At 39.0% G+C, this 27,434-nt stretch overlaps 1 protein-coding gene across 2 annotated transcripts; it reads right to left on the bottom strand.

The window, feature by feature from the left end:
* Positions 1 to 9,861: 9,861 nt before the first annotated feature.
* Positions 9,862 to 25,496, bottom strand: LOC128212409 (uncharacterized). Of its 2 annotated transcripts, XM_052917863.1 has the most exons (7): positions 25,361 to 25,496; positions 23,504 to 23,746; positions 22,060 to 22,315; positions 20,437 to 20,571; positions 19,732 to 20,195; positions 10,354 to 10,562; positions 9,862 to 10,041 (listed from the first exon to the last, which is right to left on the bottom strand). In XM_052917863.1, exons 1-5 carry the CDS (start codon positions 25,363 to 25,365, stop codon positions 20,058 to 20,060), a joined length of 777 nt encoding a protein of 258 aa, XP_052773823.1. In that variant the 5' UTR covers positions 25,366 to 25,496; the 3' UTR covers positions 9,862 to 10,041; positions 10,354 to 10,562; positions 19,732 to 20,057. The 2 variants fall into 2 exon arrangements, with proteins under 2 accessions (XP_052773823.1, XP_052773822.1); XM_052917862.1 differs by having other exon boundaries at positions 10,354 to 20,195.
* Positions 25,497 to 27,434: the final 1,938 nt, after the last annotated feature.

The raw sequence follows: 27,434 nt of genomic DNA, 5'->3' as shown, positions 1-27,434 counted from the left end.
GAACTCGGATTGATGTTGAAGTGACTATTACTTAGACGGCTTTAGCGCTGGTGTAAAATCTTAAGAACTCGGATTGATGTTTAAGTTACTATTACTTAGACGGCTTAAGCGCTGGTGTAAAATCTTAAGAACTCGGATTGATGATGAAGTTACTATTACTTAGACGGCTTAAAAGCTGGTGTAAAATCTTAAGAACTCGGATTGATGTTGAAGTTACTATTACTTAGACGGCTTTAGCGCTGGTGTAAAATCTTAAGAACTCGGATTGACGTTGAAGTTACTATTACTTAGACGGCTTAAGCGCTGGTGTAAAATCTTAAGAACTCGGATTGATGTTGAAGTTACTATTATTTAGACGGCTTAAGCGCTGGTGTAAAATCTTAAGAACTCGGATTGATGATGAAGTTACTATTACTTAGACGGCTTAAAAGCTGGTGTAAAATCTTAAGAACTCGGATTGATGATGAAGTTACTATTACTTAGACGGCTTAAGCGCTGGTGTAAAATCTTAAGAACTCGGATTGATGATGAAGTTACTATTATTTAGACGGCTTAAAAGCTGGTGTAAAATCTTAAGAACTCGGATTGATGTTGAAGTTACTATTACTAAGACGGCTTTAGCGCTGGTGTAAAATCTTAAAAACTCGGATTGATGATGAAGTTACTATTACTTAGACGGGTTAAAAGCTGGTGTAAAATCTTAAGAACTCGGATTGATGATGAAGTTACTATTACTTAGACGGCTTTAGCGCTGGTGTAAAATCTTAAGAACTCGGATTGACGTTGAAGTTACTATTACTTAGACGGCTTAAGCGCTGGTGTAAAATCTTAAGAACTCGGATTGATGATGAAGTTACTATTACTTAGACGGCTTAAAAGCTGGTGTAAAATCTTAAGAACTCGGATTGATGTTGAAGTGACTATTACTTAGACGGCTTTAGCGCTGGTGTAAAATCTTAAGAACTCGGATTGATGTTTAAGTTACTATTACTTAGACGGCTTAAGCGCTGGTGTAAAATCTTAAGAACTCGGATTGATGATGAAGTTACTATTACTTAGACGGCTTAAAAGCTGGTGTAAAATCTTAAGAACTCGGATTGATGTTGAAGTTACTATTACTTAGACGGCTTTAGCGCTGGTGTAAAATCTTAAGAACTCGGATTGACGTTGAAGTTACTATTACTTAGACGGCTTAAGCGCTGGTGTAAAATCTTAAGAACTCGGATTGATGTTGAAGTTACTATTATTTAGACGGCTTAAGCGCTGGTGTAAAATCTTAAGAACTCGGATTGATGTTGAAGTTACTATTACTTAGACGGCTTAAGCGCTGGTGTAAAATCTTAAGAACTCGGATTGATGTTTAAGTTACTATTATTTAGACGGCTTAAGCGCTACGATAAATTTTAAGAACTCGGATTGACGTTGAAGTTTCTATTACTTAGACGGCTTAAGCGCTGGTGTAAAATCTTAAGAACTCGGATTGATGTTGAAGTTACTATTACTTAGACGGCTTAAGCGCTGGTGTAAAATCTTAAGAACTCGGATTGATGTTGAAGTGACTATTACTAAGACGGCTTTAGCGCTGGTGTAAAATCTTAAGAACTCGGATTGATGTTTAAGTTACTATTACTTAGACGGCTTAAGCGCTGGTGTAAAATCTTAAGAACTCGGATTGATGATGAAGTTACTATTACTTAGACGGCTTAAGCGCTGGTGTAAAATCTTAAGAACTCGGATTGATGTTGAAGTTACTATTACTTAGACGGCTTAAGCGCTGGTGTAAAATCTTAAGAACTCGGATTGACGTTGAAGTTACTATTACTTAGACGGCTTAAGCGCTGGTGTAAAATCTTAAGAACTCGGATTGATGTTGAAGTTACTATTATTTAGACGGCTTAAGCGCTGGTGTAAAATCTTAAGAACTCGGATTGACGTTGAAGTTTCTATTACTTAGACGGCTTAAGCGCTGGTGTAAAATCTTAAGAACTCGGATTGATGTTGAAGTTACTATTACTTAGACGGCTTAAAAGCTGGTGTAAAATTTTAAGAACTCGGATTGACGTTGAAGTTACTATTACTTAGACGGCTTAAGCGCTGGTGTAAAATCTTAAGAACTCGGATTGATGATGAAGTTACTATTACTTAGACGGCTTAAGCGCTGGTGTAAAATCTTAAGAACTCGGATTGATGTTGAAGTTACTATTACTTAGACGGCTTAAAAGCTGGTGTAAAATCTTAAGAACTCGGATTGATGTTGAAGTTACTATTACTTAGACGGCTTAAATGCTGGTGTAAAATCTTAAGAACTTGGATTGATGTTGAAGTTACTATTACTTAGACGGCTTAAAAGCTGGTGTAAAATCTTAAGAACTCGGATTGATGATGAAGTTACTATTACTTAGACGGCTTAAAAGCTGGTGTAAAATCTTAAGAACTCGGATTGATGTTGAAGTGACTATTACTTAGACGGCTTAAGCGCTGGTGTAAAATCTTAAGAACTCGGATTGATGTTGAAGTTACTATTACTTAGACGGCTTAAAAGCTGGTGTAAAATCTTAAAAACTCGGATTGATGTTGAAATTACTATTACTTAGACGGCTTAAGCGCTGGTGTAAAATCTTAAGAACTCGGATTGATGATGAAGTTACTATTACTTAGACGGCTTAAAAGCTGGTGTAAAATCTTAAGAACTCGGATTGATGTTGAAGTTACTATTATTTAGACGGCTTTAGCGCTGGTGTAAAATCTTAAGAACTCGGATTGATGTTGAAGTTACTATTACTTAGACGGCTTTAGCGCTGGTGTAAAATCTTAAGAACTCGGATTGATGTTGAAGTGACTATTACTTAGACGGCTTTAGCGCTGGTGTAAAATCTTAAGAACTCGGATTGATGTTGAAGTTACTATTACTTAGACGACTTAAGCGCTGGTGTAAAATCTTAAGAACTCGGATTGATGATGAAGTTACTATTACTTAGACGGCTTAAGCGCTGGTGTAAAATCTTAAGAACTCGGATTGATGTTGAAGTTACTATTACTTAGACGCTTAAAAGCTGGTGTAAAATCTTAAGAACTCGGATTAATGTTGAAGTGACTATTACTTAGACGGCTTAAGCGCTGGTGTAAAATCTTAAGAACTCGGATTGATGTTGAAGTGACTATTACTTAGACGGCTTTAGCGCTGGTGTAAAATCTTAAGAACTCGGATTGATGTTGAAGTTACTATTACTTAGACGGCTTAAGCGCTGGTGTAAAATCTTAAGAACTCGGATTGATGATGAAGTTACTATTACTTAGACGGCTTAAAAGCTGGTGTAAAATCTTAAGAACTCGGATTGATGTTGAAGTTACTATTACTTAGACGGCTTAAGCGCTCGTGTGTTATCTCAATAACTTTGGTTTTGGATAAAGTTACTATTAGATAACTCTGGTTGTGGGGGCAGTAAGTACTACATACCTAAGTTTGTGAGTGCCGCTGTTATTACATAACCCGGGTTGTGGGTGCCGTAGCTATAACTTAAAGCGGGTTGTTGGTGACGTAGCTTTTTAAAAAACTCCGGTTGTATTCTCAGTGACTATTACATTACTCGGGCTGTCGGTGCCGTAGCTATCAATTAACTCGGGTTGAGGTCGCGGTAGTTATAACATAACGCGGGTTGTAGGTGTAGAACATATTAAAGTAGCCTGAACGTGGTCGTCGGAGGCCTACAAGTTGTATGTAAGGGGTAATTCAACTCATGTCGTAACAAAACTGGTCTAAACATTGCAGGTGCAACACCATCAACGAAAGGTACAACACTGTCATCTATAGGTACAACATAACGTACAATGGGTGCAACATCATCATCTATAGGTGCAACACCGTCAACTATAGGTGCAACACCGTCATATATAGGTACAATACGTCATCTATAGGTACAATACGTCATCTATAGGTGCAACAATAGGTGCAGCATGATCAAGTATAGGTGCAGCATGGTCAAGTATAGGTGCAGCACGGTGAGCTATAGGTGCAGCACGATCAACTTTAAGTGCAGCACGGTGAGCTATAGGTGCAGCACGGTGAACTATAGGTGCAGCACGGTGAGCTATAGGTGCAGCACGGTGAGCTATAGGTGCAGCACGATCAACTTTAAGTGCAGCACTGTGAACTATAGGTGCAGCACGGTCAACTTTAAGTGCAGCACTGTGAGCTATAGGTGCAGCACGGTGAGCTATAGGTGCAGCACGGTGAACTATAGGTGCAGCACGGTGAGCTATAGGTGCAGCACGGTGAGCTATAGGTGCAGCACGATCAACTTTAAGTGCAGCACTGTGAACTATAGGTGCAGCACGATCAACTTTAAGTGCAGCACTGTGAACTATAGGTGCAGCACTGTGAACTATAGGTGCAGCACGGTGAACTATAGTTGCAGCACGATGAACTATATTTGCAGCACGGTCAACTTCAGGTGCAACACGGTCAACTTTAAGTGCAACACGCTCAACTATAGGTGCAGCACGGTCAACTATATGTGATATATTGTAAACGTCAGGTGCAACACAGTCAGCGATCGCTGTCACCTGCTAAAACAGAATTCAATGTTCTCTAATCACTATGCCGAAGTACGGGGGATTCAATCATCAATCAATTCTTTACTTCTTTTATTTACAGATCCTCTGACCAAGCTGTACGACCAGCTAAAGGAACGGTTGTCCGACTCCACCCAAGGCCCTTGATCTCTCCAGCTGGAACCCCAACTCGTTCATGAACAGATTCGAGTCCATCTCTCCTATGGTCAGAGCTCATATGGAGGAAAACACAAATATCGGTTCGTAAGGCCAATCTGATGCAAAGGAAAATAAAAGTAAAAGTAAACGCCATATTGATAAAACAACGGAATTGCTTACAAAGTCGTTTCATATAATATGTACCGTGCGTAATATTTTGATTAAAGTATTGAATAACTTAATTCAAATTTTATTAAAGGAAATCCAATGGAATACATAGTATAAATCACAGAAAATGCATCCAGAACAGTTATAACAGAAAACTAATATAAAGCACGCTCTTACAATACACTCACTCAAAGTTCGAGCGCATTTATTTTAACTTGGTATATTTTTCAAATTTATATTCTTAAAATTCTGAACACTCAGATATCGTGTGGACTACTTTTTGAGTACTACGTCATCCATATATGTGATGCACATGTAAAATTTGTGATCTACGCAGCATTTTAAAATCCGTAAGGAAATGCACACAACCAAAATCAAAGAGTTCAGTGAATGTCAGTTAACCTACACATACGAATAGCGATTCGCAATCGAGGCCGAAGTGCAACTTTTGCGCAATTAGTGTTACGTAAGCTCTGATAAGTCGTTTTACGTACTTTCTTCGTTGCATTAAACCGTTCGATAATAAGCTATAACAATTGATATTTTAGGCAATCGATACCCGTATAATGTGCATATTTGATGTCTGGTGAACCCATACTATTTTGGTATATCATATGCAAGGAGTATATGTGTAGATATACTATGAAAATTCTACGTAAAGAACATTAACATTTAACGTTTTGATGTTGCATTATTTATTATAAATCAGACCCGAATCCATTTTAGTAAAAAAAAAAATGTTAAATACTTTATCTTTGCAATTTTGCATCGAATAAACAGGCACGTAGTGTCGCCCTAACAACGACATCAAACAGTCAGTTTCAGTACTTTAAAGTGTCGTTTTGTTATCGTCGTTTGAGGTAAAACAAATGCTGTCTGTATTGATGCCACGCTGGAGTATGAGCCCGCCCTTCAATAGTAAGTTCCTGATGATTCGCCAATGATGGTTAAGGGTTTCTTTGATGTGGGAAGTCGATTTAATGGCTTAAGATATACCACTTGATTTCAATTCATTTGAGGGATCATGCTGTAAAATATGTAAAAGTTTGTTTTTGTGTTTTACAGACATATATATTGATTTATTCAAAGAAAACTTTAAAATTCAGTTTTTGCAAAGCAATACAAAGAAGATACCTTAGAAATTGTTACCATTTAACCCAAACTGTCATAAAAAATGGCGGGTCTCGCACACAAAGAAAGCAACAGCATCTGATTCTCTCGCTAAGATTCCGGACAATATATATGTTAACTATTTATTAGATGAAGATAAATTATCTTGAAAAGTGTTGTTAGAAAAGAAATTAAATTACTACCTACATGGTTATATTCACGATATTTAAGTGTTGCCAAAGGAAATTGTTTGCCATGTAACCGGGAGATGCTGGCCTTCCATGAGAAAAAAACGACACGCCCCATATTTTATGTATCCATGTGTGTGTGGGGGGGATTCTATACGATAAACATATTCATCCGAAATGTCCAAACGCCTCTTTTACAGGTCAGTTTTACTAGACAGTGTCGGATTAGCACATGTCAAGTTCTGGTATTTCACCGCTTGATTTCATGGTTTTGATTTAATTACTTTTTTATCTTTTGTCATCAATCTCTGTTTATTATTTGTTGATAAGTTAAGCGGTCATTGTTCGCACACGATAAGTGTAATATATCACGATGGAGAATCAAGCCGTTGTGTTCACGGCTATAATTGAGCAGATACGTTCAAATTCGTGAAGAAAAATGTGTAAAATTCTTCAATCATCTTAACAAAAATGCTTTGCACGGAAAACTTATTATTTAAACCCTGAAATCATTTTTGTTGTTGTAGTGAATTGTGTCATTAGATCCCAAACATTTAAATATTTCTTGACTGTACTCGTTCAATTTGTCTTTTTCAAGACCACTGTTTGACTTTCGGGACCTAATCACACCAATCGCAGCAACAAAAGAGGCAGCGAATTAAGGGTTAATTAATAAACATTCCGTGCACATCATGGAGAAATAAAAATATATTTTGCTTTTAAAATGCACTTATTTTATTTCTCGAAATTGAGCGCCCTACTCCGTTATATTCGTAATTACTACGACAGGAATATGTCGACACACACTCACCTTTCTGATGCAAAGTTATGTATCAGTTATTGCTTCAGACAATTGGTGATGTTGTACAAAATCCTATCGTGTTAAGGTATCATGTATTATTTTTAAAGCGCCAAAAATATGATATGATATGATAGGACTTAACCCAGGGAGTTCTGCAAAAGGTGAAATCGGATTACAAAAATAAACAGCCGCATATTTTACGGGAAGCCCTAGCGCGCTTCATGGATTTTCAAAATCGCGGTCGAAAAATAAGAATAAATCCTTCATATACCACCGAATCGATTAATCATATATTCAATGTACTTTTAAACTGATATATCATACACTATGATGAAAATAGTGGGCTTAATACAGAAACAAACTGACTTGGTGTTTAAGATAAGAAAATTAACATACACAACATATTTATTAGTAAGTGATATGTCATGATTCTCATATATTTCAGTTATACAGATACAAACGATGTTTTAAAAAAATGAAGCAGATACACTGCATATATATAATAGATATATTGAGAATAAGACCTCAGTTTTAGAACGTATAGACCACCGCTTCGATTAATTATATAGTCAGTGTACAGTCAAACTGATATACAATTTGATGAAAACGGTGGACGCATCGGAACATACATTTAAATATTTTGAATATTCAATTAAATGGAACGGAATATCAGCTTATTTATATTAGCGTTTTATGTTTACCTTGCATGCAAATGGTACGTTTTAATAATTGACGCATTCATATCCCACAGCGCCATAATTAACATGACATGACCTGTCAATCAAAACAACCACTCGATCACCAATTGACTAATCGGCGTCCAGATACGACCAGGCGTATAAGCCGATGTTGCTATCCGCCATGACCTCCGACAAGCTTCGACAAAGCAACGTTGTTTTGAATGTTAATAACGAGGGTAGTGAACATGTAAGTACATAAGCTTCTGGTAGGAGATAAATCATAGCAGATATTAGTATACAGAACTTGCATACAAGACGTTTAAAAGGCACGATATGAATTACAAGTCATTGTCACGCTATGTTCAAAATAGGAAATAAAACACCAGATATGTTACGATAACTAAACTCCACGACGCCAGGCACGTGAACGCGTGTCCCACGGGCGGTGCCGGTCCGGGATTCGTTTTATCCATCACGTCAGAACCGACACAGTGATGACACGTGAATAAATTGTCTTGGTCGTAACGACGCTTGATCAGCAATAGACGCTCGTAATTCTCGGTTCCCCAGAAGTCCTCTTTCCAGTAAGGGTTATCTTTCCACGGCTCGTTCAAGTACATGCCGCTCCCAAAACTGCAAAATAAGGCACGTGGATGATAAGTAAGACTTGTCTGTTGATGCTGTTTAATAACATTTTAATAAAGGGGGTACTTTTAGTGTGATGGTAATAATTACTCTAGGGAGGTTGCAAGCACTAGTAGTACTGATACTTTTTGTGCAATACGTAATTCATATATGTGTATGTGTGTATTATACAAATTTCAAATGTACGATACGAAGAGGGAAGCGTTTCATGCGTGTGATTTATGCGAGTGATGTATGTGCGTTATTAATGCGTGTTATTTATGCGAGTGATTTATGCGAGTTATGTATGTGCGTTATTTATGCGTGGTATTTATGCGAGTGATTATGCGAGTGATGTATGTGCGTGTTTTATGCGTGTGATTTATGCGAGTGATGTATGTGCGTAATTTATGCGTGTTATTTATGCGAGTGATTTATGCGAGTGATGTATGTGCGTTATTTATGCGTGTTATTAATGCCTGTGATTTATGCGAGTGAAGTATGTGCGTTATTTATGCGTGTTATTTTTGCGAGTGAATTATGCGAGTGATGTATGTGCGTTATTTATGAGTGTTATTAATGCGTGTGGTTTATGCGAGTGATGTATGTGTGTTATTTATGCGTGTTATTTATTCGAGTGATGTATGTGCGTTATTTATGCGTGTGATTTATGCGAGTGATGTATGTGCGTTATTTATGCGTGATATTTATGCGAGTGATTTATGCGAGTGATGTATGTGCGTTATTTATGCGTATTATTAATGCGTGTGATTTATGCGAATGATGCATGTGTGTTATTAATGCGTCTCATTTATGCGTGTTATTTCTGTGTGCAATTTATGTGTGTTATTTATGCGTGTAATTTATGTGTGTGATTTATGCGTGTAATTTATGTGTGTGATTTATACGTGTGAGTTGTGTGTGTAACTTATGCGTGTGATTTTTGTGTGTAACTTATGCGTGTTATTTGTGTATGCTATTGAGGCATAGTATTTATTCATGTCATTAATGCGTATAAATAATGTGTGATTCATGCGTGTGATTTGTGTGTTCTATTTCTGCGTGTGATTTCTGCGTGTGATTTCTGCATGTGATTTCTGCGAGTGGTTTCAGCGTGTAATTAATGCGTGTGATTTGTGCGAGTGATTTGTGCGAGTGATTTATGCGAGTGATTTATGTGTGTGATATTTGCCGGTGAGATATTTATTTGTGTGATATATGTGTATGATTGTGTCGCATTTGCAACACCACTAGTATAAATTGATCTTTTATGTCATTCGTATACGCGTTTGCTTCACGCAGAGTCACTTCTACGATATAAATGTTCCATTACTTTTTTTTTCATTAGCAACAAATTTGAGTGTAACGACAGGTATAAAGTATCATTGAAGGTAATCTGAATCTTATGCAAACACTTCTCGTGCACGAAGCGTAACATCTACTATAAAAAATGGCACACATTGACATTAGAAATATCTTCGACTATAGCGACAATAGGTCGCGACCTCGCAGTCATACATATAACGGGGACAAGGCCGGTAAAAGGGCAAACTGTGTTGAGTAAATAAGTCTTAATTTCTTATTCCTTTTGCAAACGTCTGGAAGTATTCGATAAGCTCGTTGTTACCGGTCGTCTGATTCAAGAGAGGGGCCCCGCTTTCGGCGTCGGCCAGGGCAATTCCGCATGATAATGACGTCACTGTCGACCGATAGCCCGGATGTAGGGGTGTGCTCTCTAAGGAACCTTCCGTGGTTTTGCCTGTAAGATGAATGTAGCCGACATTATATGACACAGTTACCGCGCTGCGATTGCCTAAGTAACCTATCAGAGAGGTGTGACATTTGATTACTATTTTTAAATTATTAATTAATAATTCACTTCGTATTACAAAAGAGAGGGTGAACGTCGTCTACGATGACAATCAAAAAAGTGATAATTATGTACATCAAAACTATATTTTCTATCTATATAATACTTTTAATAAATTTTTCCCTCCAACCTATATTTTCCTGGCATATTTGCTAACACTAATTTGTTTGTCTCAAAGCTTAACACCGTCGTCCAGCTTACCTCCCAAGAGAATCCCTGTGCAACCAATCCACAAATCTCTGGCCACCCCCACAAACAGCTGCTCCCTCATAAAGGCCCGGAATTCTTTTCCGACCCGTCCTGGCTGCAACAAAGTGCCCGCCAAATATGTACGCACGATTGGCGGGTCATTCCCGTCTTTTTCGTAGTCCCAAAAATCCGTCTTTTTTGTGAAGGTGAATGGTACTTGTCTGTTAAAAATAATTTTAAATTCATGCCGAACTGGACATTAAGGAACTACGGTCTGTCGGTTCAGCATAATTCCATGAATGGAGAATAACATTTGAATAAAAGGTTCAAATACACATAAGAAATGGAAATTGACAATGGTAAGGTGGCATCATGAGGATGAAGTATAACTTTGGCCATGTATTTGTTGGAACATAACGTTAATATGAAGTACATGGTTATTTACACGTCAATTCACGATCACATAAGGAAATAGAGAGGTTGCAAATCACTTCTTATGCGGATGCATCATCCAGCCATGTGTGCATTGTGTTGGCTAGCATGACATATACGATACTACGGGTAAAGTGGATTATATCAATGTGGAATTTGTCAAAAAATAATCTCAACGCACGTGCAGCTACACGTTCAAGTAAAAGTACACACCGAGTTTCGCGACTTGTCTATTTATGATTATGTTTTCTATTTCATTATATTCCATGCCAAACATAAATAATTTATTATTTACCTTAAGGATAATAAAATAAAATGAACACATGTGTAGATGTGCTACAGACGGGATACTTTAATCAAAGATAAAATAATTCCAGTAAATTATTACTACTGGCTTCACAGTTCTTATACATATTTCATAATGAAAAATACGCTGCTAAAAGCAGTCGTAAAGTGTCCGGAACCACTGCTGCACCCACTCTCAGACTCAACAATACTCGCATTGCCATGGTAACAGTAAAATACCAATCTGAAAATATAAATATATTTTAAACAAGGTTCGAAATAATGTTTAACATATATTATTATATGTATCTGAATACATTCATAGATAATGAAAATTTGACAATTTTGCAATGTTTACTCTATCCCGTCTGAGCGTCGAATAACCAATTCAGTTCAGTAAATGCACGAGGAAAACTCCTGATTTACGCACGAGTAACCAGACCTATACATAATAGTACTTTTATAATCCTATACCGCAACAATAATAAATACATTTATGTTTTCTATTTCATTATATTCCATGCCAAACATAAATAATTTATTATTTACCTTAAGGATAATAAAATAAAATGAACACATGTGTAAGTGTGCTACAGACGGGATACTTAAGCGAAAGAAAAAGAACGGGGAATCTTTTACTGTATGTTTTTTAAAACAAAACAAAACAAATTATACATTTGCTCCAGTTAAACTAAAGATCTACAGATCATCGCAAGTGACTAAGAAAAAGAATTCTTTTTACATAAACATACGAATACTTCGTATAACATTATTCGTTTTACAATACACTAAATACCATTCTCGTCATATTTGTAAACAAACCATCCTTAACATGATTTCAAAATAAATGAAATAATTTCAATACTTGTCAAATACAAAGAAAAAATGAATAATCTAAATTCCTAGATTTTTCGATACACTCATTTTGACTTGTACCGAATCTCTAACATATCTGTCCTTAGCACTGTCGGACTTCCAACGTCCATGCTTTTTAAGCAATCTCTCTGATACACCATTTGCAACCGCTGCTGTGGCCCCACCCGAACGAAACGAATGTAAACCATATTGTTTACTATCAATACCGACAGCTTTTAGATTTGTTATCAAAATTTCCCTGGCTCTATTGTAAGAAATAGGTTTTTCCGGGCAAAGAATATGCTTATTCAATTTACGAGAATATCTGATATTACAAAAAAGTAATCACATGATTTATCATTAATTTCAGCTTCAAACAGAAATTTCTCAAGGAAAGAAACTGGACAAGAACATTTTCCTGTTCTAGAAATGATCACCTTTTCGCCAGCTTTGCACTGATCTGTTTTACTAGAAGAAATAAAAATTTCTGCACAATCAGAAAAAATCTTAAGATCAGACCTTTTAATATGTGAAAGCTCACTAAATCTCTAAAAAACTGCAAAACTTACTAAACACAAGCAAATGAATCTTAAATCCAAGATATTGGTTGTATTTCCGAAATGAGCAATAAGTTTAAGCAAATCTTCTTTAGAAATTTCAGATTTTTGCTGAATCGGCCTGCCAGAATCTCGCAACAGACCATTTTTGGTAAAACTTACTAGATTTGTATTACAAGGGTCAGAAAACCCTGAAACTTTATGAGCCCACGAAATACTATAAGTAATGGCGTTCACTTTTGACGCTGACGGTGAAGAATCTTTCATGGATGAAAGAAAAAGTGCAACATGATAATCGAAAGCTGGAAGCGGTTTAAATTCATATTTTTTGCACCACTGGCAAAACGATTTAAAATAACAATTGTATTGTTTGTAAGTGTTATCTGATTTTGACAGTTTCACCAGCGTTTGTAAATTATCATGATGTGTTTTGGGATCATCGGGCAGACATTCTTTGTGAAAATTCCTCCAATGTCCAACCTTGAATGCATCTGTCAAATGTATAATATAATAACATAATAACACCTTTTTGTGTATAATTATTTACTTTTCCTTTCACATACACATATACCATTCAAAACATATTTCTTATAATCTTCGTGTACAGTACACGACTTCATTTGTACCAGGTACAAATGGGCACTCCGGCTCGACAGGCCGATTAAACGAAATTAATGCCGATAACGTAGGGGAAACAACCCACACACACTCATATCATGTATTTTCACGATTATCTTTCTTATACTTTTCATCGTCCTTTATGCCAAAATAAATATTAAGATCATGATCTTTATAAACGGTGCTTTTTAAACATCAAGGTATATATACAGAAAACGCTGTTTTACAATTAGCAAATACAAATTTAAAATATTTTTCGCTTCCTTCATGAGCATTAAACGCTTACAATATTAAGCATAGCCAGTGTAAACAACTCCAACTCAATGCTGAGTCATGTATAGTCATTACTATCTTTGATATACTTTTCCTCGAAAAGTTATACATTTCCTCTCCATAATTCATAATCGTGTGCATCACACAAGCTAAACAAAACACAACTAAGCACAATTTACTTCTTACTTCTGCAGTCTAGTATACATTAAAATACTGGCCAGTAAAGACGAATAGCTAGAACTTTGCTAGAGAAACGTCTAGAACTAAATACGCTATCACTCCTGCTATCAAATATTGATTGCCATTTATCAAACTCCAAAAACCCCAATACAAAATCTCTCTTCTGGCAATTTGCTTCAAACAAAGTTGGCCAAAATGCTGCGCTAGGCCATTTAGGAACAACTAAAGTTCCATGTGCAGAACAAGCAATTAAATGAAATACAGCTCTATTTACTAGATAAATAGGCGGGACTAACCAATTATTTTCACTGGCCCAATTCTGTGTGAATGCATCGACTGCCTCAGTTTCAAAATCATGAAACTTAGAATTGAATCTATGTATTTTCCTATTACTATAATTAGCAAATCTGTCCACTGTAAACGGTCCCCATATCCTATTCATATACCCGAAAAACTGAGGTGTAACCTCCCATTCATCAGTATTCCTATATTTACTGATATCATCAGCAATCTGGTTCAAATCCCTAGGGACCCATTGAATATCTAGATCAATCTTGTTTTGTAAACAAAGTCTAAACACATTCAGAGCTAATTCCTGTAACTCTAAAATGGGGCTGCCAACCTTGATAACATGAACACAAACTTGAGAATCTGAGAACCATTTCACCTTATGATTTGCTAAAGAATGTCCATACGCTCTCAGTGCCAAAAATACAGCCTTCATTTCTCGGAAAGTTGAACTTTTATCTTTGTCATCTTCTGACCACATGTCGTGAAAAACAAAACCTGGCATATTGACAATATGCGCTCCACATGCGAAACTACTAGCATCAGAATACACTTTTAGCGTATCTACAGCAGTGCATTTACCCAATTTTCTGTAATTTAAATTGTCTACATGTTCGAGCCAGAATCTAATCTCAGAAATACACGGACAGTCTATTTCTTAACTGAATGGGAAATCCCAACTAGTCCTTGAACAAATTTGAATGTACATAAATCTAGTCATAAGCCGTGCAATATTGCCAATAACCGGCATCATAGAAATTACTTTCCCGGTGCACTTCGCTAAACTCAGAAACAATAGGAAGAGAATTTAAAAATTCCAAAAGCAACATTTTAAAATCTTCAATTCTACGTGCTGGAATGCTAATAGAGTAGTCAATGCTATTCCACAACAAGCCAATCCACTCTAGATTTTGAACCGGTAACCAGACTGACTTTTCATCATTTATAATAAGCCCTGCCTGATTGAGGCTATCTTTCACAAATATTGCATCGCGTGTAGCTAAATCGCAACTCTTGTTGGTCCCCCACCCATTATCAAGAAATATAACAATTTTGATACCGTTGAATCTCCAGAACTTAACCATTTCACGCAATGCCTTACTGAAAATAAAAGGAGCGCTCGACAAACCGAAAGCAACCACAGAGTAGCAGAAGTATTTTCCTTCTAAACTGAAACCCAGAAATGTTTTATGTTCTGGGAATATATCGATATGATAATAACCTTTAGACAAATCCAATTTGTAACAATACGAGTCTTTTTCAAAATATTCGACTCCTACTTTCCAATCTTCAAATGTCATCTTTTCCTTCCAAATATATTTTTTTTACTATTCTGAGATCTAAAATAAGTCGTTTCTTACCCGATTTGTTTACAGAAACACTTAAAGGACTGACTACATGAGGTGGAAAATCTGTTTGTTCTATAAAACCGTTTTTCAACATGTCATCAATAGATTCTTTAACAAATTCAATATTTCAAAGAGCTGACTGATTATTTTTTGAAAACGATGTTTCCGGCATTGAAATGAAAGGAATTTTATAGCCGTTTTCAATAACATCTATTATATCAGGGTTTGTGCCAATAGTCTTCCAATAGTGTACATTGTTTTTTAAGGCTGCCTTTAACCAAAGATGTTTTGATGGGAGAATCAGATTAAAACTCAAAACAATGATCTTGATTACAAATATTGAATAAATACTCATCATTAAGTGGCTGAGTTTGCTCCTGTGGGCTTGACATCACGGTTGGCTGACTGGTTAAATCTGGATAGCCACTCGCACTCGCGCCGGAAGTGATCCCGCTTTCCACATGCGAAGCAGATGACTTTATCTAGCGTTCTATAATAGGGTTGCTGGGGTTGATACTGGTCCTGATAGGGACTGTAGGTCCGAAAAAGATCCCGCATGCCCGTAGCCATGGGCCGTGAGGGGAAGATGGGCCCGCACCGGAAGAACGTCCCGGGTATCCAAAGGTTGCCGCTGGTGCTGGCCTCCGCTCCATACGATCAGGGAAAAAAGAAAGAGAATCAGCATTTGTAGGATTACCCTTTTTAAGTTTTCTGACAGCCTTGGCTTCAGCCCTTTTGATTTTACGCTCGTCATCGCTATCAGAGCCCAATTCTGGGGTTTCATATTCTTTGACTGTGGCCCAGCCCCCAGGGGAATTGTCCGCCAAACGAATAAGTTTGTTTCTATGTTTAATTTTCCTTAGCGCTTCTTTAGCTTTTTCTTTATTTGAATCAAGGCTGTCAGAATCCACGATAAAGTGTAACAAGTTTGAAATGTCAGTATTGAACTGAAACTGAATTTTGCAGGAGGTATTCTTGAAATAAGGAATGTTATCTTTTTCCTTTTGTTTGCAACTTGTACTCGTTAGCTCTTGTTTTAATGTTGAAAGTTTCGTGTCAAAATAAGATCTGAATAAATCAAAAGCTCCAAACAAATCTCCTTCTCTATCCCCCGAGGGCCCAGGCCTATCTTTATCTCCGCTGTAACTTGCTCCAGGGTCTCTATCATTCAAGGTCTCCGAGTCCCTGCCACGAGATGTGCAAACCGGCTCCTTGCCACGTTGTACTTCCGGTCTCCTGCTACGGTCTTCCGGCTGGATAGACTGGCCCAAGGAAATAGACGAAAGCTGCCTATGGCTAAACTCAAGCTGATCTTGATAATTTATTCCCGCAGAGTCAAATGACATCTTCCCGAAGTGAATACCAAAGATTAAGAAAAAACTCGAGATTTGACAATTTTGCAATGTTTTCTCTATCCCGTCTGAGCGTCGAATACCTAATAGTACTTAAATAATCCTATACCGCAATACTAATAAATACATTCAATGATTGTATGGTTCTGGTAGCATACCTGTACATAAACTGATTTAAATATATGATACCGGTATGATAAACGATAAAATAGCAGAAGAAAATTATCCAATGTCTACGAGATGTTTAGAGTGGTAAATGTGTCCCTTCTTACGCTGCAGGTAGACAGTCGCCAACAGGGTGAGAGTGGTTTAGAAGTATTTATATCCACCCCTCACACAGGATGGTGTGGGTTAGATCCCCTACTGGGTGAGAGTGGTATTAATGTCCACCTTTCATCCGGAAGGCAGTGGGGTCAATCCCTAACAGGGTGAGAGTGGTTAAATGGTTTAGGTGTTCACCTCTCACACAGGAGTGCGTGGGTTCTATCCCAAACAGGATGAGAGTGGTTTAGTAGTAAAGGTGTCCACCTCTCACACAGGGGGTAGTGGGTCCGATCCAAAACAGGGTGAGGGAGGTTTAGTGGTATAGGTGTCCACCTTTCACACATCAGGGCATGGGTTCGATCCCAAACAGGGTGAGGGCGATTTGGTGGTATAGTGTCCACCTCTCACACAGGAGGGCGTGGGTACGATCCCTAACAGGGTGAGAGTGGTTTAGTGGTATATATGTCCACCCCTCACACAGGAGGGTGTGGGTTAGACCCCTTACCTGGTGAGAGTGGTTTAGTGGTATTAATGTCCACCTTTCATACGGAAGGCAGTGGGGTCAATCCCTAACAGAGTGAGAGTGGTTAAATGGTTTAGGTGTCCACCTCCCACACAGGAGGGCGTGGGTTCGATCCCAAACACGGCGAGGAAGGTTAAGTGGTAAAGGTGTCCACCTCTCACACAGGAGGGCGTGGGTACGATCTCTAATAGGGTGAGAGTGGTTTAGTGGTATAGGTGTCCATCTCTCACACAGAAGGTAGTGGGTTCGATACCAAACAGGGTGAGGGAGGTTTAGTGGTATAGTGTCCACCTTTCAGACATGAGGGCATGGGTTCGATCCCAAACAGGGTGAGGACGATTTGATGGTATAGGTGTCCACCTCTCACACAGGAGGGCATGGGTACGATCCCTAATAGGGTGAGAGTTGTTTAGTGGTATAGGTGTCAACCTCTCACACATGAGGTAGTGGGTTCCATCCCTAACAGGTCGAGAGTGGTTTAGTGGTAAAGGTGTCCATTGTTCACACAGGAGGTAGTGGGTTCGATCCCCAATAGGGTGAGAGTGGTTTTGGTGGTATAGGTGTCAATCTCTCACACAGGAGGTATGGGTTCGATCCCTAAAAGGGTGAGAGTGGTTTAGTGGTATAGGTGTCCATCTCTCACACAGGAGGTAGTGGGTTCGATCCCTGACAGGTCGAGAGTGGTTTAGTGGTATAGGTGTCCATCTCTCACACAGAAGGTAGTGGGTTCGATCCCTGACAGGTCGAGAGTGGTTCAGTGGTATAGGTGGCCATCTCTCACACAGAAGGTAGTGGGTTTAATCCCTGACAGGTCCAGAGTGGTTAAGTGGTATAGGTGTACACCTCTCACACAGAAGGAAGTGGTTCGATCCCTGACAGGTCGAGAGTGGTTTAGTGGTATAGGTGTCCATCTCTCACACAGGAGGTAGTGGGTTCGATTCCTGACAGGACGAGAGTGGTTTAGTGGTATAGGTGTTCATCCCTCACACAAGAAGTAGTGGGTTCGATCCCTAAAAGGGTGAGAGTTGATTGGTGGTATAGGTGTCCATCTCTCACAGGAGGTATTTGGTGGATCCCTAAAAGGGTGAGAGTGGTTTAGTGGTAAAGGTGTCCATCTCTCACACAGGAAGTTGTGGGTGCGATCCCTAAAAGGGTGAGAGTGGTTTATTGGTATATGTGTCAATCTCTCACACAAGAGGTAGTGGGCTCGATCCCTAAAAGGGTGAGAGTGGTTTAGTGGTATGGGTATCCTTATCTCATACAAGTGGTAGTGGGTTCGATCCCGAACAGGGTGAGGGTGGTTTAGTGGTGTAGGTGTCCTCTCTCACAAAGAAGGTTATGGGTGCGATCCCTAATAGGATCAGAGTGGTTTAGTGATACATGTGTCCATCTCTTGCACAGGAAGTAAAGGGTTCGATCCCTCACAGTGTGAGAATGGTTGAGTGGTGTAGGTGTCCATCCCTCACACAGGGGGTAGTAGGTCGATCTCTAACAGGGTCAGGATGGTTAAGTGGTAAGGGTACCAATCGCTCACACTGAAAGAAGTGAGCTCGATCCCAGATAGGTAAAGAATGGTTTAGTGGTGTACGTGTCCACGTCTCACACAGGAGGGCGTGGGTTCGATCCCTAACAGGGTGATAGTGGTTTAATGGTATGCGTGTCCACCCCTCAAAGAGGAAGTAGCGTGCTCGATCCCCAACATGGCCAGAGTGGTAAAGTGGTGTAGATGCCCACCTCTCACACAGGAGGTTGTAGGTTCGATCCCCAACTGGGTCAGAATGGTTTAGTGGTAAAGGTGTCCACCTCTCAAACAGGAAGTAGTAGGTTCGATCCCTCACATTGTGAGAATGGTTAAGTAGTATTTATGTCCACCCCTCACACAGGAGGGTGTAGGTACGATTCCTTACAGGGTGAGAGTGGTAAAAGTTTTTATGTCCACAACTCACACAGCAGGGTGTGGGTTAAATCCCTTACTGGGTGAAAGTGGTTTAGTGGTATTTATGTCCACCTCTTATACAGAAGATAGTGGGTTCGATCTTCAACAGGATGTGAGTGGTTTAGTGGTATGGGTATCCACCCCTCAAAGAGGAAACCGTTGACTCGATCCCCGACATGGTCAGATTGGTTAAGTGGTGTAGGTGTCCACCTCTTACACAGGAGGTAGTGGGTTCGATCACCAACAGAGGTACTTTCACATGGCTTCTCAAAACTGACACCAGAACTTGTTTCTATCCAGGAAACAGAATCAAGATTCTATAATTTATCAGACTATAGTATCAGATTGTTAGATCGCGCATAATGGGATTTGTATAAACTGACATTTCTTTCCTATAAAAGAAAGATAAATGCAAGTGAACAGAGCCGCCGCTCATTAACATTAGTGTCTTATTCCTGATACAAGTGTTTCTACTTACTTGCTTCTTGCCCAGTTGACTGCAGGCTCTTATTCTTTATATTCGGATCCATCCCAGGGCGCAAACTTGTTAAAGAAGAATGTTAGCGAACCCTTGTAATTGATCATGGTTTTGGAGCCGGGGTCCTCGAAAGATCCCGGAAAGTTGTTAAGCAGCCAGTAGCCACCCCATGTTGGCGGTATTTTCTCCAGTAGCTGCTCAACAACTTCTAATACCTCTTCGAAAAAGTTTAACCCCAAAACGTTCATTTCAATGGCGACGAGCATACTGAAAACTACCATCTGGGACGGCATTGGGTTCAGGCGGTAAACAAAGTAGACGGCAATTCAAAATGTGCCCCCACCGCCGCCCCTAAGTGCCCAGAACAGGTCTCCGTTCTCGTGATACATGATATCGCCTACCGGGGTGACAATCACCGTCCTGTTCTCCGTCGCAGTGGCGATCGAACCGTCAGCAAGCACCACCTATGTAAAAAGAAACTTAATATTATTAAATAACTACTTACAGAATAAATACTGCACTGTGCCGATTTTCATTCTGTTTAGTATTTATTCCCTGAACAAAAAGCGTTTTCGTGCATGTGTTTGGTTAGGTTGTCAAAATATTTTATGCTCATGATATTGGTCTTTTGACACGCAGTACACTCATAAGATAACTTTATGTAAAAGGCACTCGGTTCGCACGATCTTTCTAAGCAGTCCGTACCTGAGCCTCTAGCAGGTTGTCGATGACGTATCCAAGGGAACGGGACACGGGGCTGTGCCCACCACCGAGCATGTAGCCCCCCGGGGTCACTGTGTGGGCGCTGCCGCCAACCACAACACGCCCAAGCGTGTTCAACTGAAACACATTTCAAAATATCTGCATTGACAAACTATATTATTGTGAAAACCCACGGTAACGGTCTCATGTTTGTTTCAAATAGCTGGCGGAGAGTGCGCAACTCACCTGGTAAGTTGTGCAAACGGACAACTACGTGTGATCCGTATCTTCACATGGTTCAGGGTCGGACAACTGCGTGAGATCCGAGCTTCCTCGTGGTTCACGAACAACTGCGTGTGATCCGAGTCTCCTTACAGTTCACGGACAACTGCGTTTGATCCGAGCCTCCTCATGGTTTATGGTCAACTGACTGTGATCCGAGTCTTTTTGCGGTTCACGGATAACTGTGTGTGATCCGAGTATCTTTATGGTTCACTTTTAACTGTGTGTGATTCGAGTCTTCTTACGGTTCACAATCAACTGCGGTTGATCCGAGTCTCCTTATGCTTAACAGCCAACTGCGCGTGATTCGAGTCTTCTTAGGTTTCTCGGACAACTGTGCGTGATTAGAGTCTCCATTCGGTTCACGGCCTACTGCCTGTGATCCAAGTCTCGTTACGGTTCACGGCCAACTGCGTGTGATCCGTGTCTCATTACGGTTCACGGACAACTGTGTGTGATCCATGTCTCCTCACGGTTCACGGACAACTGCCTGTGATCCGAGTCTCTTTATGGTTCACGGCCAACAGCGTGTAATCTGAGCCTCTTTACGGTTCACGGTCAACTGCGTGTGATCCGAGTCTTATTACGGTTCACGGACAACTGCGTGTGATCCAAGTCTCCCCACGGTTCACGGACAACTGCGTGTAATCCGAGTTTCCTTACGATTCACTGACAACTGCGTGTGATCCGCGCTTCCTACCGGTTCACGTACAACACCGTGTGATCCGAGTCTTATTTCGGTTTACGGTCAACTGCGTGTGATCCGAGTCTCTTTATTGACGGTACGCGTTCAACTGTATAGTCTCCGAGTATTTCAAAGGTTAACGGCTAACTATGCTTGATCCAAGTCTTCTTACGTTTACCGTAAACTGCGTGTGATCTAAGCCTCCTTACTGCTCACGGTGAAATATGTCTGATCCAAATCATCATACCGTTCACGGCCATTTGCTTGCGATCCGAGTCTCCTTACGGTTATTGCAAGTTATGCAAGTTATTGCATTTGAAAACTGCATGGTTCAATTATATACAGATCATAATGCATATTGTTCAGTTGTCCACCAAGCATTTTGAACGGTAAAGCTGTATTTTACAAATCTCCATATCATTTTGCATTGAAAGCTGCATGGTTAAATTATCTACAAAAACTTATTGCATGGAGAAACTGCATCGCTTTAGACAACGAGAACGTATTGCATGGTAAACCTGCGTGGTTAATTTATCTATTAGATTTATTGCATAGCAAAAAATATACGATTCTAAAACCACCAAATATATTCCATGCTCAAACTGCATGTTTCTAATAGCTATCAGACTTAATACATGGTAAAACTGCACGGTTCTAACCTTCTCGTATATCTCCTGCCATTGTATCCCGGTCTGCACCTTAACCGTGCCATGTGGGCTCCTCTCCGTGCTCAGGTCTATCTCCATCTCGTCCATCTCAGACAGGCTTACGAGGAAACTTCCCTCCCACGTGGAGCGGCCCACATAGTCGTGTCCCGAGCTCCGTACTGTCACGTGTAAGTTGTATTTCCGGGCGAACTGCACCGCTTTCTGGATGTCATCAGCGTTCTTCACCACGGCGATCAAATTTGGGTACCTGTGTACATGAATATATGCATGGTGGTAACTTAGTCGAGTGTATAACACGATATAAGGTTAGATACACGATAGGCTGCTACACTACTTGTACATGTTCGTGTAGACTACTTTTTGAGTGCTACCTAATCAGATACGTGTTTTTAAATGTGCATGTAAAACGTATTCCCTTTTTCTCGAAAGTTCCTTAGCTTTTTAAGAAGTTTTTAGGAGTTTTTTGACTGAGCAAATAGCCCGTATCATGATTGAACTATATAAAAACTAATTGTTATCATCATGAAGGTAATTAATGGAAAATTACCGGAGAAGTACGGATTGTAAGAACGCTAACCGAAGTGGCTGAAATAATGGTATGCTAAATTTCTTGTTTCTTTAAGCAGTATTATATTTTGGACAGCGTTATTTGGCATTTCCGTTTCTGTATTTGGTTGTACGACTTTGCCTTTAATGTTCAAAAAATAAAATGTAAAAGTGAAACTCGTTCTTAACAAAAGTGGGGTAATTAACATAATTACAACATTCATGTGTTGATTTTTTATGATTATTTTATCGATGTCGGTTGTATATAATCATGCACCGGCATTTTCAGACTTAGTACCCTCAAAGTACAACTAATTTCAAAGGTCATTCCTAGCGTGACTAAATTATGCTGTCTACAAATAACAGAAAAATAAGCTCAAGGGTTAAATATTGTAGATATGCTATGTGATATGTGCTTGAAATGGGCAACGGTGTTGTACATATAAGGGCATTATAAACCGTTGACCTCTGTTCAACGGTGTTGTACATATTAGGGCATTATAAACAGTTGACTTCAATTCAACGGTGTTATACATATAAGGGCATTATAAACAGTTGACCTCTGTTCAACGGTGTTGTACATATTAGGGCATTATAAACAGTTGACCTCTGTTCAACGGTGTTGTACATATTAGGGCATTATAAACAGTTGACCTCTGTTCAACGGTGATGTACATATAAGGGCATTATAAACAGTTGACCTCTGTTCAACGGTGTTGTACATATAAGGGCATTATAAACAGTTGACAACTGTTCAACGGTGTTGTACATATAAGGGCATTATAAACAGTTGACAACTGTTCGACGGTGTTGTACATATAAGGGTATTATAAACAGTTGACCTCTGTTCAACGGTGTTGTACATATATGAGCATTGTAAACAGTTTACCTCTGTTCAATGGTGTTGTACATATGTGCCTGTTTACTGTACTCTGGGTAGCTTGGCAACAGCAGGTGCCCGTTCATATCATGGTTGAGGGCGGCCATGTCCATCTGAGAGGGGTAGCATTCATCACTTGGGCAGCACCGCTCCGAGATTATGTTGTGAACGCTACCTTGTTCCCTGTCATGTCCATCGCCAGTCACATCCCAGCCCATCAAGGCAACACTTGCCAGCAAGGCTAGCGCTGAACTGCAATAGGAGATACTTTATTGACCACATACTTAAATTAAAACAAGAATCGCTCGGTGATGTTGTGCACGATACCATGTTCCCTGTCATGTCCATCGCCGGTCACACTCCAGCACATCAAGGCAACAGTTGCCAGCAAGGCTAGCGCTGAACGGCAATAGCTCTCTAGGGTAACACTTGCCAGCACAAGCGATGAAGTGCAATAGGAGATACTTCGTTGGTCACAGACTTTAATTCATAAAAATAATCATCGCGTGGTGATGGAGTAGTGCACGTAACCATGTTCGATGCCTTTCCCACACCCCAGTCCACTAGGGTAACGGGAAAACAACTGGCTATAAAAGGGCTATCGAGATACAGCACCCGTAAAAACCGAGTTCGCTCGGACATTGAACACTGCCCTTCATGTCTGATGCCTTGTTCACGCCCCGGTTGTGCCCCGGACTACCTGGGCAAAGGGCAACACTGGCTAGCAAGGCTACCGACAAACAGCATATATACATGTAGGATCTGCATTATCAGTAAGTCAAGTAAGTATCGCACTAACAGTGAACACTGCCTTGCCCATGTGTCGGCTACACTTTAGCACATCATATGAGATGGTCAAAGGTTTGCCCATTAAAGGCGCTCAATATAGGATAATGCAAAACAAAAATTCTATTTTAATGTACAGATAAAAAATATGAGCGATATTTTGGCGCTTTTTTAGCTTGGACATTTGTGGCCACGTAGCTATTAATTAAAAAAAGTTAATATTATTTTTATCTGTACACAAATCATATGTTGTTGTTGTTTTGATCGTTTAAAGTCAAATGAGCATAACATGATTATGCATAACAATTAAAAAAACACAACTTGCATAAACCTTTCTTGTGCGCCTTTAAAAGAATAAGCAAATGTAATTATGAGAATGGCAATATTGCTAAAAACGGAACACGACATAGCAGCAATGTAAACCGCTGAACCACTGAAAAGAGTCATTTCCATTGAGGTGCATAAAGATAAGCGAAGTCTCTTTCTTATTCCTAATTCCTGTTTCTATTAAGAAATAAGGGAACTAGTTACTTTCTTATTCAAAAAATTCTTAAATGCAAATGAGAATAAACGCACTTCTTAGGTTGATACATATGAAGGCAATTTATGGAATATAAAAATGTGTGAGAATAGCAAAAGTCGAATAGGGTATACGGAACAAGTTCCCCATTCAAACGCTTCGAAAAAATATACACTGTCTTTACATCGTTTAATGTTTTTAAAATGTCAGGACAATGCATTAGAGGTCATTTCCATCAGCTGTACAAGCACGATACTCTCAGATCACGTATGATTAAGTCAAAAGGCTTTTCGGTTTGGATGCAAGTGAAATTTCAACAGTTCTTTGATAACCATAACATACCAAAAAATGTTGTACATGGTTTTTATTTAACCCTTGCAAAAATTGTATAAATTTGTCAATATTGGCTTCCCCACTCAATTTGCATCGTATAAGGCTGTTTATTTTTCTGAATGATTTCAAAATTAACGGCATGTATCAGCATGAACACATTTATCAATATCATTAAATTAGTGGGAAATGCAGGCATAAAGTTTATAAAGTTATAAACATGCACCTACCTCATATTGAATGCTAGCCGACAACAAAGGTAAACCTACATCCAATTGTCAGTGGTAGTTAAAATCATTCCATTATTGCGAAATATCCATACACCTTGTTTTTCCTACAATTAATAGAGCAGACCGTGAGCTGGATACTGACATAAATCACATGGTTTTTAAAGAACATGTATTTTGAAACAAATTCAATAAACCTTAAAGATCCTCACTTAAACGTCCTCTAAATTAGCGCGTATTTAGTGTGCATACATAACTGCACACATATACAAATATAGATTTATTGCTATAAGTGTCTTTTAAATGTTCTAAGGCCAAAAAAATAATTGTTTGTTTAGGGTAACCTTCCCAATTTTTTTTCTTTTCAAAATCTGTCGTAAGTTCAGAGTTTTTTCTTGCACATGGCAGTCTTTCCTACAATACTGTCATTGCCTGACTTTGTTTTATCATATAAACAATTATTCTGATTAAAATCTGCATTTATCCGCCCGTCGTAACTCTCTATTCGCTAACGAATATTTTTTTGCTCAGAAACGGAAAAAATAGTAAGGGTCGGCGCATTTTTATAGGTCGGGTCGGGTTACCCGAAACAGACATATTTTTTCAGGCCTAACCCATGTATTAACACAACACTACATTAACTTATTTGGTTAGTGTTCAATTAATATTTTGCCCTACCGTAGATCAAGCAGTCAGAGCATATAGATGTGTTCAAGAAAAACTTCAAAACTCACTATTTTACAAAGTTTTATGACTTGTTTTAAAACAGGCTCGAATAAGAAATGTCTGTATTATATTTGATTTTTTAGCGTCTTCGAGTTTTTTTTGTATTTGTTATCGTTTGCTATGACCAATTGTGATTTTACTTAATGTACATATATAACTACTTCAGTCACCTTTAATCTAATGAATGTTGCAAGTTTTAATATCATGTTATTTAATTGCTTTATATTGTTTTATATCAGTATATATTCAAATTAAATGTTAGATATATACATATATATGCATGTATTGTAAACACGTTTAACGTTTATTATAGTTTCAACCCCAATTGACGCAAAAGTTACCCAACCCACACACCGAGTTGAGACAATAGGTACAGCACCCACAAGCCGAATTGATTCAATAAAAACTGCACCCACAACCCGAGTTCAGGCAATAGTAACAACAACTGCAACACGCGTTTTAACAACCGCTACTGGAGCCATAACTCGAGTTAAGGCAATAGTAATTGCAGTCTCAACCCAGTGTAGGCAAAAGAAACTTCACCAATATCCCGAATTTAAGCAATAGTTACTGCAGCCACAACACTAGTTTAGACAAAAGTTACTGCACCTAAAACGCGAGTTTAAGCAATATTCCCTTAATACCTTTAACCTCCTATCCGATAGAAAACAACAAAATCAATACTTTTCAGTGTTATTATTTTGGAAGTCTCAGTGAAGCGATTTGGGAAACCGATTAACACATACAGCATGAACTTGCAACATGAGCAAAGTATGTCTTCTTAACATCATGCCTGACAAAAAATGGAGCTTACAGACGTGGTCGACTGGCCGAGGAAAAACTGAGATAAAACCCTCCATCTGGGGAAAACTCAGAAACCTCTGCCCGTTTGTCATCCAGATTTACAGGATTTGTCTCGTACCACTAGATGTTGGGCCTTATCACCCATAAGCTCCCTAACAGTTAGGTATAAATTGCATATCATTTATATGATTCATTTCACGTACTATATCAAAATATACAATTTTCAATTACAACGCTATGTATACAAGTGAGAACAAAAAGATCATTCATATGATGAAATTGCATAATAACAGAAAACTTTCACCTTAAACATTTGCTTGTAGAAATTTACAATCAATTGTATCGATGTGAGCGTATCGGCATCCCAGCGCTGAATGCCTTTACATTATATACGCACGAAATACTCGTGCCTATGAATCACTCGTGCATATAAAACGCCACCTGGCGGTTATTCCATTACAAGGGAAAATAATTTTCTTCTAATTCGTTTCACTCAAACGCAGAAATTAATATCTGGACCCACAACCCGAGTATAGGCAATAGCTAA

This window comes from Mya arenaria, chromosome 12 (genome assembly GCF_026914265.1).
Source record: "Mya arenaria isolate MELC-2E11 chromosome 12, ASM2691426v1".
Classification (NCBI taxonomy): domain Eukaryota; kingdom Metazoa; phylum Mollusca; class Bivalvia; order Myida; family Myidae; genus Mya; species Mya arenaria.
The sequence above is the reverse complement of the archived record's forward strand: the minus strand, read 5'-3'. Positions and strand labels throughout refer to the sequence as shown.